This window comes from Melanotaenia boesemani, chromosome 2 (genome assembly GCF_017639745.1).
Source record: "Melanotaenia boesemani isolate fMelBoe1 chromosome 2, fMelBoe1.pri, whole genome shotgun sequence".
Taxonomy (NCBI): Eukaryota; Metazoa; Chordata; class Actinopteri; order Atheriniformes; family Melanotaeniidae; genus Melanotaenia; species Melanotaenia boesemani.
Window position 1 is genome coordinate 28,552,293 of NC_055683.1, and position 18,189 is coordinate 28,570,481.

The following is an 18,189-nucleotide window of genomic DNA, read 5'->3' on the forward strand; positions in this document are numbered from 1 at the left end:
CGATTTGCAGCTGAGTGTGAAGTGTGTGCTGGGATGAGAATCAGCACCTCCAAATCCGACACCATGGTCCTCAGCCGGAAAAGGGTGGAGTGCCTTCTCTGGGTCAGCAATAAGGTCCTGCCCCAAGTAGAGGACTTTATGTATCTCGGGTCTTGTTCACGAGTGAGGGAAGGATGGAGCGGGAGATCAACAGGCAGATTGGTGCGGCGTCTGCAGTGATGCAACCTCTGCATTGGTCTGTCATGGTGAGGACGGAGCTAAACTAAAAGCCAAAGCTCTCGATTTACCAGTCGATCTACGTTCCTACCCTCACCTATGGTCACGAGCTGTGGGTAGTGACTGAAAGAACAAGATCATGAATACAAGCGGCCGAAGTGAGTTTTCTCCGCAGGGTGTCCTTTAGGGATAGGGCGAGAAGCTCGGTGATCTGGGAGGGGCTCAGAGTAGAGTCGCTGCTCCTCTGCATCAAGAGGAGCCAGATGAGGTGGCTCGGGTATCTGGTCAGGATGCCTCCTGGCCTCCCTGGTGAGGTGTTCTGGGCACGTCCCACCGGAAAGAGGCCTCGGGGAGACCAGGGACACGCTGGACAGACTACAGCTCTCGACTGGCCTGGGAACGCCTGGACGGATAGAAAAAAAGAAAAAAAAATCAAACAGCTCAACACTAATTTTGGAGAAATGGTCAAAATTTGGATGTTGAAGTACATATACTGTAGAGCAGAGGTCTTCAAAGTTTTTCAGGCCAAGGACCCTGGATATGGGTCCTTGGTCCTTGGACCTATATCCAGAGATGGAGCAGGGTCAATCACACAGCTACCTGACGTGCATTGCGACCTTGCATTTAACTGTTAAGTTTGTTTAGCTCAGTGAAAATCTAAATAAGATGTGCAGGTTTGATGACCCAGATATTGTCACAGCTATCTGCACTTTTTAAGAAGTAAAAACTTCCAGAAAGACATGCATAGTTCCAACTCACATGAAAACGCTGTTCCATGTGAAAGCCTTTGAATATCAGAGTGGTACAGTAGCAGAGTGTTCTCTTCCTGTAGCAACACAGAGATTAGAGAAAAGATTTGCAAAATACTCTTCATGACCATATTAACACCTTATAGGACCAAGTCGATTACATCTGACAATTCAGCACTTGAGTTTTTGGTTTCTCCACATGACTCCACATGTAGCATGCAGTGCATCCAAATTACTCATGGAGTCACAGTCTTTACAACTTAGTCTACTTTTTAAAGAAGTCACTTAGGACAACACATTTGGCACACATTGGTAATTCAATGTCATTTACCTCCTTGAAGGTAAATCCAAATTATCTGTATATTTTCAGGTCTCCTCTCATTTACACTTACCCTTGTTCTCCTTGAGTTTTTTGGTTGAATGACAAAACTATCCATTTTCACCCATAACAATGTCTATACAGTTGTCATTATAATATACTGACCTCAGTAGTTGGTTGTTGTGGATAAGAGCTGCAGTTTTTTAGCCGGTAATATCTTGATCTGATTTCAAAATCAGGTGAGCCCTCCTGTTTGTGTGCAGGAGGCTTGAAGGAGCAGGTCTAGACTGGTATTGTGTTGTTACTGAACAGGTGCCCAGCTTGGAATAATCCCTATGTGTCACTGAATGTGTGCAATTCTGACTGAAAAAATAACATCTTCTGCCTCTAATCAGTCAAAAATTTCAGGACCCCCAGCAGTACCCCTGCAGACGCCTTGTTGAAGACCTCAGATGTAGAGCATTCAGTATATAGTCAGTATAATTTAACATGTACGTGCTAAGAGAATTTTTACCTTAGACTTTTAAAGAGAAAAAGGCATGTACTTCTCATTCACGCTCATTATCATTGCTTCCATTACAAAGTCAAGAAATGACACTTTCTCATTAGTTTTAAGGTAGGGCTGATAATCTGTCCTTTAAAAATTAAGAATCATGCTGGACTGGATATGCATATCCATGTATTGTGTTGGTCTCAATTAATCTACTTGCAGGACAATTACCTGCCTCATGTTTTTTTTTTTTATCATAGAACAGCAAGGAACGTATAGTACTTATTGTTCTCTGCATTTGAACTGATCTGAAAGATCACCTCATTTAACCCCTTTTAAAGCAGAGATAGACTTAAATTATGCGAATTTGATTTGATAGGGATTTGTTCATGTTTGTATAAATATTAATTAAAAACAACACACACACACACACACACACACACACACAAATAAGAAGAATGAAACTACCCTTTGTGAGTGATTCCATGTCCTGTCTTTTAGTGCTATAACCTTTACTGTCAGTAATTCTCCATACTTCCCAAGACAATACCCAACCCCTTCCCTTTTGTCATTCCCAATGAGGCCCCACTTAATCTCTCACCAACAGCATGAAATTGAGATCAGCTCAAGCCCCTTCCCCTTCCATGTCCTCGGGGCTCTGAGTTTTCTCAGTGATGGAGCAAGGAAAAAATAGAAAATAAAAAAAGAAAGCACAAGGCATTCTAGCCTTGTAATGGTAAAAGTCCAGTAAGAGATACATTAAAATGGAAAGAGATTGTCATCTTTTCAATGCCCTAGTACCAAGATTTCTTGAAGAAAGGCATTTTTAATGGTGTGTGAAATAAGTTTTTTGTTCTTTTTCTGTTTGAAAACCCTCATAATTCTTCACTTTAACCATGAGAAACAGATCTTTTGATCTTGAAAGTGAAGTGTGCACCTACAGCTTTTGGGTATTGTATGTGTAGTCAACAACTATCTCCCTAACCATGTTCATGTAGTAACATCACGTCATCTGTGTCCTAACTTAACCTAAGTTGCCCTCACACACCATGTTCTAACTCTCCACTCCCTTCTTCCCTCTTCCTCACAGACACAAACAGGTTTTTCCAGTTTTATCACTTTATATCCCACTTGAGCTGAGAAATGTGTCTCTTTGTGGGTTCTATAAATTTCCTTTTTCATAAGCAGCTGAGGTCCTCTGATGTTTGGCTTTTCTCCAAAAAACCTCCCATACCCTTTTTCATCATCTTGTGTGAAGAGCCATGATGATGATGATATCAGATTTGTGGTGATGAGTAAGACCCTTTAAACTATCTGTGTAATCTATCGCCAGAACCTTCCTTTAAAAATATCCATAAACTTATTGTGGTTGTGTGTATGGAAACATGAATCCATTTAAAAGGATTTCTATGGAACATGTGAGAAAATTCCCCAAATGTTTTTCTGCTTAATATCTTTATTTAGTTTAGATTCTTATTAAATTTCTTTCAAGTATCTTGTTTTTTATATTTAAGGATCAGTATTGCACACCCCTGGTAAGGCTGGTACCATGGGGAGAGAATTTAAGTAGGCTGACCTCTGGGCCCCTGTTCCCAAGCCCTGATTTTAGGGAAGAGGCCAGTGTTCCGGCCCAGTTGTCCCACCGTGGGAGCTCAGTGTGGGAGCATGGGGACTGTGGTCAGCCACTAATGTGTCTATTGCTTCCAGATTTCCTACAAATGACTACAGAAGTTTGCTGTTCAAACTCAACACTTTGCTTGCATTTGCTATAAAACAAACATCAAATGTGGTTGTGTTTTTTTTTTGGCTCCTGTGTGCCCTCTGTGCCTCCAACATGCTGACTGCTTAGATAAAATCCAGCCCAGCATTTATTTTGTTTGGAAGTTAGGATCCATTTTGTCCCAATTAGTGCAGGGATTAAGAAATATTTTGGCTCACTGCTATAGACATGTTGAAACTGTGTCCCATCAAGCGTTTCATTAAAAGGCAGCTTTATTTTGAGGATGTAAGACACTCATACCTTTATCACACAAATTGGAGAGGCACATTTACTTTACTGAGGTCAGTATAACTCATGTTTTGCTTCAGTAGGTGCTCAATGGTGGATAGATAGTTTTAGGTAACATCTAATGCATTTTAAGCAAATATGGTGCATTAAAATATTCTGAACTATGCACTATGAAGTATGAATGCATTAATGACGGAAACTAATTTATGTAATTAATTGCGTTAATGTTTTTAATGCAGTTAAGACTTGCGCGACATCACAAGCCCCATACATCCGTCATTGCTCTGTTATGACGATGGGACATGGAGGGGCAAGATGGAAAAGATAAACCGTCTGGCCCTATCAATGAATTTAAGAATAAACACAACAAAAATGGAGCAACCTATAAGCGTCTCCCAGTGGGAACCCACTTTTTTCCTGGTGAGGGTTCCACACCTGCACTTTTCCTGCATTTTTTTTAACTTATCCTGTGCTTTTTACCAACATGTCTGCTCTAGTGGATCTCTGATAGTCTCACTGTTTGTGCAGCAGCTGCCTCTTCCCTCTCCTCTCATGTTGTTCCGGGAATCATGATGTGTGTTGGTGATCAGCTGTTTGGCTTTTCTCTCGTGTTGCATTTGTTTATGGCTCGGTTGAGAAGGAGGAAACTAGAGGTTCACGGTTCACACGTTACATATTTACCTAAAAGTATTGTTTTTGACAGGACTTTCTCAAACACAGTAGTTGGCTGGTGGTAGCCAGGTTTTGTACCTCAGCTATGCAGGGGTGGGTCTAGAAAAGTTCTGATGGGGGGCCAGACAGGGGCACTGACCAGGAAAAGGGGGGCACAAATGAGACCTAAGTGATCATCTGATGTAAAAAAGTGATCCTACTGTGGGACTTTTATCACTGCTGCACAAACACTTCAACGATGAAAGGAAAAACGTGTTTTTAGCCAGATCATCAGTTTTTATCAGAGTTTCTTCATCAATGTTGGTTGTTTAACTTCAGTCGTCACATCTGCTGGTTTTATGACAGATATAATTACCATGGAGATGGTTGGTGAGATGATGATATATAAATTTTGAATTATGATCTAGAACATGGTAGAGATTATGTAGAACAACATATAGAAGTACATTACATGCTGCATTTACTGTGACTTGAACATCTGATGTTTACCAAAGTAAAGGTCAGTTAACACTAAATATTTGCAGCATTGGCTCTTTCTGTTGATACAATACAGTAAAACTTGCCAATTTCAGGCACAGCTGCAAATGGTGATTCATGATTATTTTAAAAGATTAGTCTGATTAAAATTTTTAATCATTTGACATATATATTGTGATTTGGTGAAGCGGAATGATTGCTGGCTTGCTTGTACCGCACACCTTGTTGCAGGCAGCAGAAAATAAGCAAAGAACTAATGAGCCTTTGCCAAAAAAGCCACGTATGACCTGAGGATTGCTGTGGGTTTAGCTGAGGTGTTTCCCTTTTCATCGCATTTATCTTCTTTTGATGTCCTTTCTCCATCTAAATGAAGGCTGGTGGTGCACAAACAAGTAATTTCAACACTTCTGTACTTTTAGAGTTGAGACCTCCAACCAGGCAAGAAAAGCAGGAAGAAAACTTCGTCTTTGATCTCAAATTGAGATTGGATTAGATTGGATTAGTTTCCATTTGCTGTTCTCACTCCCTCTTTGTCTCTTACTATAGTTTGCAATAATTTCATTTGCTTGACTCTGGACTTTGACCAAAACAGGAAGAAAAATAAGTGGATAACAACTCCTTTCATGTTGGATGTATTAAAGCATCAATTATTGAAGAGTCATTCCTGGGTTTACAGGTTTGTGCACAGTGAGTGACACTTTGTAAAGACATGCACCACTGATAAAAGCTTGAATTGAGCTGTATATAAGAAGATATATGAGCTACAACAGTGTAACAGAGAAATTATATATTTGGATTTATTTTACTTCTGGCTGCTAAAGCCAATTAAAGAGATTACAATGGGACTATAATTACCACAACATCAAGCAATTAATCCAACTTAATTTATTAGAGTTGGCTGCCCAGCTGTCCCTGGATAACATTTCACCTGACAATATGTTTGCAGTGGCCTGTCAGTTACGTAGATTTGTTTTACTAATTTAATCAAAACCTTGTCAAACACTGTGTTGTGTGGTCGCCTGCATTTTCTTTATACTGCTTGGCTTTCTGAATTGTCTTACAAAATTAGTTCTGCAATTTCTAAGTGTATTTTTTATTGTAGGCGTTGAGTAATTGTTATAATAATAATATGTCAATATTAAAAATATGGACATATTTTAAACTATTGTTCATCCAATGAAATGCAAATTAAATCATAAATGCTCTTCAAAATAATAATAGAGTCAAAACTGGTTGACTGTTCGTATTCAAATATTAATTTCTGTCAAATCTGAAGCATTGTGTATAGTATGCTTCCTTGATAAATCACTCATTTAGGAGTAACTTAATTTTCTCTTGAAGCACAAATCAATAATTCTTCCAGTTTTTTTTTTTTTTTGTTTTTTTTTTAACTTCTGAATAGAGTTATGTAATATTGTAGAAGAATATTGAGTGTAAAGACGCTAAAGTCAGCAGAGGCTCTGGGCTCAGAGCTGCAGGGTACAGCAGCGCTGTCTCTCTGCATGTTTGTACAGTATATATGCTCTAGCTATGCCTGCAGGACAGGATGGAAACTGAAAGGTCCTGACAGGGGGGCAGAAGAGAGATATTTGACTGTTTCATATACCAAGTCGGGTTTCTCTCCTCATGCGCCTTCCAAAATGTGCAGCATGCCACTGCTTGAATTAGCTGATTCCTTTTTGGCTTTATTATTTCAGGGGGATATTCAGCAACTGCTGATTGTAAAGGACCCAAAGGCTGCTGCCAACTACTGTGCAAACTACATACCAGACTGTGATTCAGCTTTGCCACACAACCACCAAGCTGTGGACCTGCCGGAGGTCAGTACTGCCATGAAGATGAAGCAATGATAACCAGAAAATCTCAAGTATATGTACAGATATTCCACAGTTTATATGCTAAATCACATTTCATTTAGCAGCAGAGACATGGTTTGCGTTTTAATTTAGTCCACTCTATGGCTTTGTTGAATTTTCTGGTTAAAAGGGACTTTTAGGTTTAAACAATGCAACAAGCTTTTCCCTCTTGCAGCCATGGCCATCTCCCCAGCCACCTAGTGAAAGAAGCACTGTGCTCCAAAGGGTGTATATATATATATATACATATATATATATATATATATATATATATATATATATATATATAGACTGTGAGGCCATTTATATAAACATCTTGCTAGCTTCTACAGCTGAGTGATGGCCTCTCAATCCAGATCATGTCAACATCCGTCACCTTACTGACCTATTTTCATTCACTCTCAAACACACTGACCACTTTTAACATGTGGATATTCTGTCTGTTGGATTACTTTCAAGCAGAGGGCATTCATTTCACTGACATGCAAATTGATGCACTCTTTTTGATGACACAATCAATATTTACTGACTTGGTAAAGTACACTAATAGTTGGGTCTTTATAGGATCATAGACAGGGTAACCTCTGACCTCTTACTCAAATATGTCTTCTACTTTCTTTAAGACAAGGCGTTTGCTCCATCCTATTTCATATTTACTCTAGGTTTTCACCAGCTCAGTGGGAATCACAGTGAGGTATCTGACCCTACGAGGGGGTCACCAGGCCTGTATGCATTGCTTGACTTTTTTGTGGCAGGCTATTTCCTTTATTGTGTTTTAATTCACAGCAGTGTTTGTGTTTTTATTTTTTTCCTCCATCCTCCACCTGTACCCTCATCTTGCATTCTGCTTTTTTCATAAAAGTATTCCCATCTTGAGTCTGATGCCTTGATGCAAAGTGACCAGTCGGATGAATCAGAGGATGTCTCCAAAAACAAAAGAAAAGGCAAAAAGAACAAAAAGAAGAGGGACAAAGGCAAACGTAAGGGCAAGGGCAAAGGCAAAGGCAAGAAGGGATCCAGAAAGAAAAAGCATGAAGAGGATGGTGTTGAGGAAAACATCCTCAAAGTGTCTACAACACTGCCAGAGTTTCAATCACAAGAGCCATTTCAGCCCACAGAACTACCAGAAATTGACAGCACACTTGAAGCTGTCTTTGGCATGGATGTGCTTGACAAGATCACCATGAAGATTCCCACACGTGAACCTGACTTCACAACTGAGGCCCCCAGTGTGAGGCCTAGCACACTGCCTGTATCAAAGGTTACTGAGGAGGTAGACAAATTTATCAGTAGATGTCCCCCCTCCCAACCCCTTCCGTTTGCAGTTCTAACCAGTCACTGCCCTAAAACCACCTAACCGTAGAGAACACCTCTTCCTCTTCTCATCTCTCCAGTTGCTTATCACCACTAACCAGCACCATCGTAGTCCTAACCTTTTCTTCATCCTTCCCAGAAAAAGTGGAGACTGCATCTTAAAAAAGAAAATGATCATTTTACTTTTTGTCTATTTATATTCTTGGAAAACACGCAGAGGTACATTCATAGTATATCTATAAAAAGTCTGGTGTGTGTGTGTACCGTACAGTAAAGGGCATCTTATGTGGAGAATTAAAAAATAAGTACTGGTGAAGTTATTTGAAGGCAAATATTCTGCTTGGATGGCTTAAAAGTAGGTTAAATCATACTATATTATGTATACTTAATTTCTCACAGCAAAACAGCTGTTTCCTTTTATCTCCTTAATTTGTATTAATTGCCAACTTTCCAAGTAAACTACGTTTTCATGCTTTCATGTTCTGTAGCTTTTTCAGTCTCTGTTATTCTGTCACACGAATCCGATGTTGTCCATCAGCTAATTACACTTCCCCATTGTAATTAACTGCACATCTGCTAGTCTGTCTCTCAGTTAACCAACACATTTCCATTAAATCCACCTGTTTTGCTAACATTCATTTTGTACATTAGAAAATGTGTTTTTGTGGAGGCACTGTTTGCCACAGAAATCTCTCTGTGCACTCAGCTTCATCTTAGCTATGACTCATTTAAGTCTGTCTGTTGGTCTGCAGGATGACACCCCAGTGAAGAAGCCAGTGGTGGAATATGAAGATGACCTTTACAGGGACCTGCACGAAGATCTCTCATTTTCCACCGTAACCAAGGGCCCAAATATTACTGAATATGAGGTGTACTAAATGTTAATACATGACATGCCTCTGTCTCAGAACAAAACCAGTTTCATTATTTTGGTCTTCACTCATGCACTAACTAGTTTGTGACGTTTCAACAGTTCCTTGAATACGAAGATTTGAAGAATGACACAGAATTGGAGTATGAAGAATATGAAATTTACGAGGATGACTTTGAATTTGCAGAGCGAGAAAGGGCTGAAACTTTGAATGTTGAGGTAAATCTCCTGCATCAATCAGATGGTCATGTTTTCAAATGCTTCTATCAAGTGATTTTTGACTATCCACATGTACTCATCTCTTCTCTACTCCAGGCTGCACTCAGAGCAGAAAAAGGCCAGAAGGGAGAGCCAGCTATTATTGAACCGGTGAGCTGCTAGAGGCATTTAATGAATAGTCTAACAGCTCCAGTTATGACTTACATTACATTCAGTCTGTGCTTATTTTTAGGGTACAGTTGTGGAAGGACCCCATGGTTTACCGGGGCCAGAGGTAAGCCAGTTCTTTCTGAACTGTTCTGGTTGTTTACTCTAGATGATTTGGATAGTTGCCGTCAAAATTTAGCTGCAGTGTTTTTGGAAAGTGTAAAGTGACTTTTAGGGAAAAATAGCAAACATATTCCCTCTGCAAGAAAGCGATGACATTATGGATATATTTATAGTTGGGACTTTTGTATACATGAGAAAAGCTCTGCATCATTATCTGTTGCTCAGGATTTTTTTTAACTAATTCCTTTCAAGCATTTCGAGGATCAGAATATGATAATGCTTTATCAGAAACTGCTGTAGCATGGTCATGTTAATGCTTGTCTGAGTGCTTTAAATATATCCTCCACAGGGACTTCCTGGCCCAGCTGGGCCAACAGGCCCTCCAGGACCCAGGGGAGATCCAGGTGAACTGGTGAGTGTGCCTTGTGATCCTGAAATAGCTCACAGGCTGAATTTTAAATGGGTTAGTTTGACATCAGTTTGACCCCCACGGCTCAGGGTCAGAAACTGACCTTAAACCGAAACATGTCTCTTGGATCTCTATATCCTCCTGAACCTGCTGGACTTCTGGGTTAGATGTTGACTCACACGTGTGTGACCTGATTTTCTTATTTTGTTGGTGTGCACGTGTGTATTATTGTCCATGATTTAAAAAGAGGAGACTCTTTAATTCAAGCATGAAAATCATTCTGTTTTTATTGTATGAATTTATTTAAGAAAATTTATGATCAAAATTGCTCAATAGTGTAAAATAATTAAAGATGTTTCCTATAATTTAAATTTCTTTGAAATTTAACACAACTACAAGTTCATTTTTAGGCACACAACACTCACACACACTGTGTACACACAGTAATTCTTCCTTCATTTCAGCGGACAGAAGATATTAACTTAGTTTTTTATTGTCCTGGGGGGAGATTTGTTGATACAAGTCCATCCACATAAAAGAGAACAAATATACAGAAAAGAGCATGACAGCATATAACAAATTCCTCCACCCCCTACCTCAACCCATGTTTATGAATACAAATGAGCAGTTCTGGTGAGTTAGTTTGTTCAGATCTGCATTGGCAGATGGGACAAAACATCTGCCAAAAGCAGCTCTTTTCCAACCTAGTCCTGATGTTCATTCATTTCCTGTAGATGTACCTAAATCATAAGCACTGTTTGCCCAGTTCTAACCCTGATCTTTCCCTTGAAATGTTATAGTTAATATTATTCCTCTATGACCTTAAAAGGTAGGTGGGTCCCCAGAGCCTGAGCACACACACAAAACAGAAAACTTTTTCTGTCCTCTGTTTTTAGGGGCCCCCGGGACGCTCTGGTCTTGCTGGGCTTGATGGGATCCCAGGTCCTCCAGGAACCTTGTTAATGCTACCAGTGAGACCTTAAATGACACTGAAACATGCATGTGCACACACACACCTTTACGCGCGCGCACACACACACACACACACTAAGCACACTTTTTTTATGTGGTGTTGTGGCATGACCACAAGGGGGGGCTGTGTGACTGAACTTCATTTACATTGGGGAATCCTGCAGTGGGACCTGACTGCTCCTTTTCATTGCCACCAGTTCCAGTTTGGAGGTGATTCACAAAAGGGACCAGTGGTGTCTCCCCAAGAGGCACAAGCACAGGCCATCCTGCAACAAACCAAGGTACACTTGATAGAACCCCATCCTTGAGTAGCATCATGCCATATTATAACATAAGGGATGATCACTTTGTAATCTTATGTTACACAAGGACCATTATATTGTATATAATAATTAAAAAGCTAGTCCAGCTAAAGTTATAAATATATTAACCAGACATCTGTGTTTTTCTTTTAGCTGTCACTTAAAGGGCCTCCAGGTTCAATGGGTCTTACAGGACGGCCAGGCCCATTGGTAAGGCACCCTACTAAGACCAAATACACCATAGCTCAAGGGCTCCAATATTAGACCTAATCTTTGCTGTCTGTCCAACAAGGCTCAAGCCTCTCTTCTATCTGAACCTCATAATTATTCATGCTCAATATCTTCTGATCATTTGTAAAATCAATCTTCATTTATAAAAGAAAACAGTTGAAATGAAAAATGATGAAAATAAGCTTTTTTTTACAACTTGCAGTCAGCACATTTTTGTTTTGTATAGATTAGTGAAATGTTTACTTTTCTCTGTATTTTGTTAAATAAGATGATCTTGTGTTTTTATTTTGTAGGGTGTTCCCGGCCCATCTGGGCTCAAAGGAGACCAAGGAGACAATGGCCCCTCTGTAAGACCACACCAGTCATTTCTACCTCACTGTTAGCCTCCAAATACCACTCTTTTTTGTCACAATATTGATTTCCTTTTGTCCTGTTTCATTCCTTTTAACACCTTTTCCAATTTGTTTTGCTCTCTTCATATTTCATGTAGGGACCTCGCGGGTTGCCAGGCCCCCCTGGAATTAATGGAAAGCCAGGCAAGAGGGTGAGATATCTTGAGTATTGCATGACTCCAGGCTGAAAAATGTTCTATCTACATATTGTAATAGAAGCATACTGTGCTTAACATAGTGTAAAGCTGAACCTATGTTAACTGGTTTGGGTATCCCATAGGGACGTCCAGGTGTGGATGGAGGTCGTGGATCTCCCGGTGAAACTGGCTCAAAGGTATATCTTTTTTTTTAGATCTCATTGCACTGCACTGCACTGTGATAGTACTTATCACATTTTAATGCGCAGCACTAAGAACCTAGTGGTTTTGTGTTCCAGCAAAATATTAAGGCCTTCATAGGCCATAACACAGTGATACCACACATGCTAATACAGGATCGTCTTCACCAATAACCAGTTATCTTCACTTGCAAGTGTAAACCCTTAGGTATTGAGTAGCCCACAGCTAATTATGTTACTGACAACGAGGCAGCTACACACATAACAGCTACAGAAAGGGCTTAGTAAATAAATCAGTTTGTTCTGATGCTAGGTCTGACAGAACAGCCGTTATCACTCACAGCAGCATTTTAGCAGTCCTACAGCTAATCTAAAAGCCCTGCTTTCTCGACACACTCAGAGCAGATGGGAAGCTCTGCCAGGGAAGAGTATTAATACAATTCTGCTAATGTTTACACATTACCTTATGTGTGTGTATTTCAGGGTTTAATGTACTTACTTCTCTTTTACTTCTCAGGGTGACAGAGGTTTTGATGGGCTGCCAGGTCTCCCAGGAAACAAAGGACACAGAGTGAGTTTGATTTAGTAACTTGACATTGTCGCTGTATTTATTTCGTCAATTAGACATTAACATGCTAACATGACATGCATGAATTATTTACACATCATGTGGCAGATGTTTATTTTCATATTATGATTATGATAATTATTGTGGTTTCTACGATGACAGGGCACGCTAAAAAAGCATCTGTTCAATAGTTCTTTGCTAAAGTAGAACATTTAAAAAAATCTTGAAGCTTGTGACTAATGCTTTTATCTTGTAGGGCGACAGAGGAAAACCTGGGCCTCATGGGCCTGTTGGAGAGCCAGGAGAGAAAGTGAGTGCACTATTCTTTCCAAAAGATGCTTGCAACAAGCAGTTTCCAAGAAAACACACCCTGCAGCAGTTTTGCATTTTACCTTATTTATCCATCATGCAAATTTAAAATGGAAATCCTTTCCAGATCAATGAGTTAAATCTACAAACCATTTAGACAGTAAAGCAACACAGATCTAAGCAAGCTTTTATGAAATTAAGTCATAAACCCCTGCATTGTTAACTTTACTATGATGACCTAAACTCATTCTGCAAGAAAGTTTTCAAAAAACCTGAACGCTAACTAGTGCATCCCTGACATAGAACTGAAAATATGAAAGCTAGAAGCTCTGTCAATGTTTTATCAATCTATGCAGGCAGGTGGGTGAACCCTGAGAGGGCGAACTATTAGTCTTTGCTTGCAGATAGTCGAGTCTTATCTGTCAGTTGGTGAATTTATTTAATAAGCTATTTTCACAGATTAGGTCTGTGGGGATACAAATCATTTCATGCCAGAGGCTGAATTATAGAGGTGCAGGAGATCTATATGTTGAATTTGTTTTCTTACTGTTTATCTTAGGGATCTGATGGACCTGTGGGGCCTAGAGGGCAACCAGGCGAACCTGTGAGTATCTGCATCTGAAAGAATACAATTCCCCCTGCAGACACAAACATCACAACTTGCATGTACACAGTACTTAAAGAGAAGGATGCATTTATCTTATCTGTGGTTTTGGTTTTAAGAAATACACTCACATTTGTTATCTTGGTAAAAGAACACAGAAAAGGATTTCCTCAACAATCCTTTGCAAATTGTTGGTAGTCACCACATTTAACTCTTCAAAGCCCGGCTCATTAAAAAAGTGGGGAGAAAAAAAAAACTTGCCCTTTTAAAAAAATTGAGCATGTAATTAACAAAATAATTTTACATATTTATCGTTTATCACTGAAATGTCAAATTATTGTAGTGCAAAAAGTGTCCAGATTGTGTACAATGGGTTTTGAGCAAAGTTTATTACCATAAAGTGATGCAAAAGTTCTCAGAAACTGTATGTATCAAATATGATACATACATGCATTAAAGGGTTAAGATGGGCAGGGTCAAATTTCTGCCAAATCATATGGGAAATGCAAAGTCTGCTCTCCTGGTTGTTTGTGTAAGCACAATGGAATCGCTGAACAATAACATAGTATTGTCACACACCTTATTAAAAAAGGGCTCCCACAGTGTTCACTGCAGCATTAGAACAGAAAAGGTCAGTGGAAAAATGTACAACACTCCAGTCTATATTTATATTCTATCTGTGGTTTTCCTGTGATCCAAAAGATGACAGTCTTCCAGTGGCCTAAAAGTTAACAGCAGTGTTGAAGAAGCTGTCATTGTTTTTGTGTATCTGCTGTGAATGCTGGTTAATTGGTTTTGACTCAGTCTCTATATTCCTCTCGGTAGGTGAGGTTAGGGCTCAGCGGGGTTCTGTCCCTCCAAATAGACCATTCAGTGCTTGAGGAAATGGAGTTGCCATCAGCTGTGTTAGAAAAACTGTTTTAAACCACAAAGACACTGGAAAGGAGGGGTCTTAGCTGTTTTGATGAGAAAGAGAGGGAGCGATGGGAAACGTGAGACAGCAGGAGACAAACAGGACAGAAATTTGGTTGGTGGTGAATGAGATGAGATAGATTGAGTGAGGAAAGAGGAAACAGAGTGTCAGCAAGGTAAGAGATAAAATCCTGGCCTGAATGATTATATTTCCATATCAATCACTTCCCAGGAGATCACAGATGTGGCTTTGGAACAGGTGGCTTGGCCAGCCTACAAAGAGGGAGGCTGACAAAAACAGATCACAGAAACACACTCACGCAAACGGGCTATCACAGTCTTCATGGAAAGCACATATAAAACAAAAACAAAAATATTCTAGCTTTCTCTCGTAGTTTTTCATTTTCTTTCTTTCCTTAGTTATGATTTATAGTTTAGTATTCCACACTTGTTCAGTCTCATCATGAATGCGGGTTAGCAGCTGGCGATTTGTTGTGTTTTCTCTCCAGGGTCCCCGGGGTCTTGTCGGGCAGAGGGGGCCACCTGGCCCACCTGGCCAACCGGTAAGTCAACATAACCTTTATTACAAGATCAGAGCTATTGAATCTTTTCAACTGTATAAACGCTTCTCCAGTGCATAGACTCATAATTATGTCTCTGAAGATAAACAACAATGCTATTGGACTCAATTAAATTCTGACTTTTAATCTGTACTCATTTTTGTTAGGGGATTCGTGGAATTGATGGAGTGCAAGGTTCAAAGGGCAACCTGGTACATCTTTCTTCTTTATCTGCTTTAACAAATCAATCAACTGATTGTTTATATGTAGAAACATCAGAGTGTGGTCCAATGATGATCATTTGACACAAGCTAGTGATAATGAAGTGTAGACTGATTATATATGAGTGCCATTTTTTCAACTTTTAGGGTCCACCTGGAGAGATAGGGCCCCCGGGTCAACAAGGAAACCCAGGAGTGCAGGTACTGTACTTAAATAGAAAAAGCTTTCTCTTGTTTAGACAGTTTATCAGCTCATTAAGTGTTCTATAAATTCTCTGACCAGGTATCGACACTTATGTCCATGTTTATTGCACAATCTGTTCTTTCTGATTTAGATTTAGACTTTTTCTTCTGTAGGTACCCAGGCTATATGGTAGTGGAAAAAATAGATTACTCATTTGCATAAAACTAAAATGTCTTTTAAATAGAATGTCATAATGCAAAGCAAAGTAATTTATGTTTCTGTTCTTTGTGACACTGGCATCTTATTTACACATAAATAGATTACGTATAATCAACCTAGGCTGTCTTTTTCGTTCCTGTGAAACTACCTGGCTGACACTTTGTTTTGCTTCAGGGCTTTCCTGGCCCTCAGGGTCCCATTGGATTGCCAGGAGAGAAGGTAGGTAGCGTGTCTCTCACTCAATTTTAGAATTAAAGCTGTGACCTCATGACCCCTGTCATCACACACCAAGGGAAGGCAGGCAAAGCTAGACAGTATGACCCAGCCACTTCTGGCTCCAATTCAGACAAGATGAAGCTAGACAGGAAATCAATGCTCAACAAACACATAGGCATTACAGACACTACAGAGAGCCAAAGCTGGTGTACACTGGCAAGCAAGAGGCAGAAAAGAAATAAATATGGACTTAAGCACAAAATGTAGAAGTCCAGTGGGAAAATGCTCCCTTAGGTATATGCTGAGGTGTTCTTTCCTTTTTGTGTCCTTTACAGGGTCCTCAGGGCAAACAAGGCATGCAAGGACTACCAGGCATTGATGGTCCTCCTGTAAGTAAGCACAGATACACAAACACGTAAGTGCATGCATTAGCACAAACACACATGCAACTCAGCACTCCCTTAACACAACACAGTTTGGAACAAGTTCTCATCAATTATCCAAGAATGAGTAGACCAGTCATCACTCTATACAACCAAACATGCTCTACCTCCAAATCAGAAATGCTACAAACACATACTCATGTAATGCTTTACATATAATGCTACAAAACAAACACTGGATGTGTACACATTTGTAAGTACACACATGTAGCCTGGAGGCTAATCTAGTGTAACCAAGTGAAGGGAATTTGCCAACTTACATTTTCTGTGGTTTTCCAATGTTGGAACACAGGCAGCAACTACAGAACTGATCTAAAGCAGCAAGACGTTTACAACAAGGACTACAAATCTTCTTACAGGGGGAGTTTCCTCATCTAAAGGAATTAATTTTACATTGCAGTCAAACACATTTGTATGTGTCCCTTGTTCTGCAAAGCTTTCTGACACAATGATTCTTCATTGTACCCCTTTTTGCTCTCATTTGTTGGGTGTGTTCAGAAAATTCTATTAAAATATGACACTATAATGATCTGTTGGCAGCAGTGCCTGTACAGTCTAATATTTCTTTTTTGCTGCAGGGTCACCCAGGAAGAGAAGGCCCCCCAGGAGAAAAAGGAATCCAAGTGGGTAACTGCTTGTCTAAGGCTCATCTGCTGTGGTGTTACAGCAAGATATCAAAACAGCAAAATCATGTTTTTGGTTTTATTTTTTTTATTTTTTTTTATTTTGCTGTAACAATGTGTTTAGTCACAATATGAAATGACATTATGATCATTGTATTCCAATAATGCCATCATCTTTATTATAGTATTAGTCCATCAGAGTTAACGCCATGCACTCATCAGTCATTTGCATTTTCTCCAGTCAAAAAGAAAGGGACATAAGTGCATTACTTATTCAAACTTTACCATAAAAACACATTTCTTTTCCTTCTAGTTGCTGCCTACTAAAAAGTAACATTATACTTTTTTTCATGTAGGGTTTACCAGGTGCCCAGGGACCGATTGGGTATCCAGGGGCTCGTGGAGTCAAGGTGAAACATAAATGCGTCATGATCTCTGTTGTAAAGTCAATTGCTATAGCTATTCCCTTGCCCATTTCCTTTTGCTTGTGTATCTACCTATGACAGACAAGCTGTTTAAGTCTATAGCTGACAGGTGGCAGGTGGACAGAGAGTGCCCCAGTTCTCAAGGGGACTACTAACAACAGAGCGAGAAACATTTGACATGGAGGAGAAATTTGGCGTCAGACAGAGCAGAGCTGTATGTGAAGGAGTGTTGAGTTTAATTTTGACTGAGTGTGCTTTGAAAAATGAAATTGCTTTCTGTTTGATTTTGTGGTATTTATCTAGTAGTTTTGCAAAATGTTCTTCAAGGTTAAACTGACCTTGCTGGCATTCATAAGTATGAAATAAATGTTAAGGTCAGTTAAAGCTCAATAATGTATTGATGATGGAAATGGATTCACTTTCACAAATGCTTTTAATGTTTTAAGGCATGTCAATTTTTTGGGAAGACAGGTGAATTTCGGTTTCAAGTGGAGTCTTCTTGAGAAATTGTTTGTGAGTCCTGCTGATTTTTCCTTTATCTTTTTCACAGGGAGCAGATGGAGTGAGAGGTCTAAAGGGAAGCAAAGGAGAAAAGGTGAGAGAAAAAGATAAACACCTTTGTTGTTGTGGCTTTTTGTTTAAATGAGGTTTGTCACTTGAAGGATGCTTAACAGTTTACAATGTAATGATGCAATTTAAAAGCGACCAAAAGATGCCTCTTCTCATTGCTTTTCAGGGGGAAGATGGCTTCCCTGGGCTTAAAGGTGACATGGGCATCAAAGGAGACAGGGTGAGAACTCA

General features: G+C 39.6%; 1 protein-coding gene across 1 annotated transcript in view; it reads left to right on the plus strand.

Annotated features, from left to right (window-relative positions):
- Nucleotides 1-18,189, plus strand: part of col5a3a (collagen, type V, alpha 3a) — a 53,332-nt gene that overhangs the window by 19,124 nt on the left and 16,019 nt on the right. The window contains exons 5-29 of the mRNA XM_041976181.1: nt 6,629-6,751; nt 7,650-8,060; nt 8,854-8,970; nt 9,075-9,191; nt 9,288-9,341; nt 9,424-9,465; nt 9,811-9,873; nt 10,767-10,841; nt 11,040-11,123; nt 11,298-11,354; nt 11,669-11,722; nt 11,866-11,919; nt 12,048-12,101; nt 12,622-12,675; nt 12,929-12,982; nt 13,541-13,585; nt 15,007-15,060; nt 15,225-15,269; nt 15,426-15,479; nt 15,856-15,900; nt 16,233-16,286; nt 16,919-16,963; nt 17,320-17,373; nt 17,939-17,983; nt 18,125-18,178. Coding sequence (XP_041832115.1) covers nt 6,629-6,751; nt 7,650-8,060; nt 8,854-8,970; nt 9,075-9,191; nt 9,288-9,341; nt 9,424-9,465; nt 9,811-9,873; nt 10,767-10,841; nt 11,040-11,123; nt 11,298-11,354; nt 11,669-11,722; nt 11,866-11,919; nt 12,048-12,101; nt 12,622-12,675; nt 12,929-12,982; nt 13,541-13,585; nt 15,007-15,060; nt 15,225-15,269; nt 15,426-15,479; nt 15,856-15,900; nt 16,233-16,286; nt 16,919-16,963; nt 17,320-17,373; nt 17,939-17,983; nt 18,125-18,178 — 1,908 coding nt within the window. The remainder of the gene's footprint in view (nt 1-6,628; nt 6,752-7,649; nt 8,061-8,853; nt 8,971-9,074; nt 9,192-9,287; nt 9,342-9,423; nt 9,466-9,810; nt 9,874-10,766; nt 10,842-11,039; nt 11,124-11,297; nt 11,355-11,668; nt 11,723-11,865; nt 11,920-12,047; nt 12,102-12,621; nt 12,676-12,928; nt 12,983-13,540; nt 13,586-15,006; nt 15,061-15,224; nt 15,270-15,425; nt 15,480-15,855; nt 15,901-16,232; nt 16,287-16,918; nt 16,964-17,319; nt 17,374-17,938; nt 17,984-18,124; nt 18,179-18,189) is intronic.